The sequence below is a fragment of the Austrofundulus limnaeus genome, unplaced genomic scaffold (assembly GCF_001266775.1).
Source record: "Austrofundulus limnaeus strain Quisiro unplaced genomic scaffold, Austrofundulus_limnaeus-1.0 Scaffold3212, whole genome shotgun sequence".
NCBI classification, from domain to species: domain Eukaryota; kingdom Metazoa; phylum Chordata; class Actinopteri; order Cyprinodontiformes; family Rivulidae; genus Austrofundulus; species Austrofundulus limnaeus.
Window position 1 is genome coordinate 1763 of NW_013955614.1, and position 1005 is coordinate 2767.

General features: G+C 48.6%; 1 protein-coding gene across 1 annotated transcript in view; it reads right to left on the reverse strand.

Moving 5' to 3' along the window:
- Positions 1–119: 119 nt before the first annotated feature.
- The window catches only part of tsen2 (TSEN2 tRNA splicing endonuclease subunit), a gene marked incomplete at both ends in the record, with an annotated part of 2481 nt that continues 1595 nt past the window's right edge, over positions 120–1005 (reverse strand). The window contains 2 exon segments of the mRNA XM_014000520.1: positions 120–386; positions 470–581. Coding sequence (XP_013855974.1) covers positions 120–386; positions 470–581 — 379 coding nt within the window.

A 1005-nucleotide genomic window follows, 5' to 3' on the forward strand; every position in this document is an offset into this window, starting at 1 on the left:
GGTGAACAGGTGGGTAGGTGAACAGGTGAACAGGTGAGTAGGTGAACAGGTGGGTAGGTGAACAGGTGGGTAGGTGAACAGGTGGGTAGGTAAACAGGTGAACAGGTGAGTAGGTGAACAGGTGGGTAGGTGAACAGGTGGGTAGGTAAACAGGTGAACAGGTGAGTAGGTGAACAGGTGGGTAGGTGAACAGGTGGGTAGGTGAACAGGTGGGTAGGTAAACAGGTGAACAGGTAATCAGAAATGTGTGTCTGTGATAAAACAGACACTCTGACATGTGGCACTGAATCTGTTACCTGGACCTTCAGCCTGCTCAGATACACAGGTGAGTCTTGCTCCTCCTCTGATATGTCAGGTGGGCAGATGATGTAACACAACATCAGCTCCTGATGATGAATCAAAGAGAAAGACAATCATCATCATCATCATCATCATCATCATCTGAAACAGGAAGTCAAGCAGCAGTTACCTTGGAGACGTTCGCTGTGATCCGACTGAGAGCTGCCAGAGAACGCCAAGAAAACTGACGCAAAGCCCCGCCCCCAAATCTCTCATCAGCCCTTTGAACTACCACTGAATAACTGCAGGACGAGGACAGGGACAAACTGAGACACTGATGACATCACTGTGATGCTTCTGATTGTTTTACTTCAAACATGACCTCAGTGGGAGGAGTCTGACTTACCTGGAGTGATAGAAAGGTGGTCCCCTCCTGTACAACACTGAAAACAGTGACAGTTAACATAAGGGTAACACACAGTTAGTAACACACANGTAGGTGAACAGGTGGGTAGGTGAACAGGTGAACAGGTAAACAGGTGAAAAGGTGGGTAGGTGAACAGGTGAATAGGTGAACAGTTGGGTAGGTGAACAGGTGGGTAGGTGAACAGGTGGGTAGGTGAACAGGTGAATAGGTGAACAGGTGAATAGGTGAACAGGTGGGTAGGTGAACAGGTGAGTAGGTGAACAGGTGAGTAGGTGAACAGGTGGGTAGGTGAACAGGTG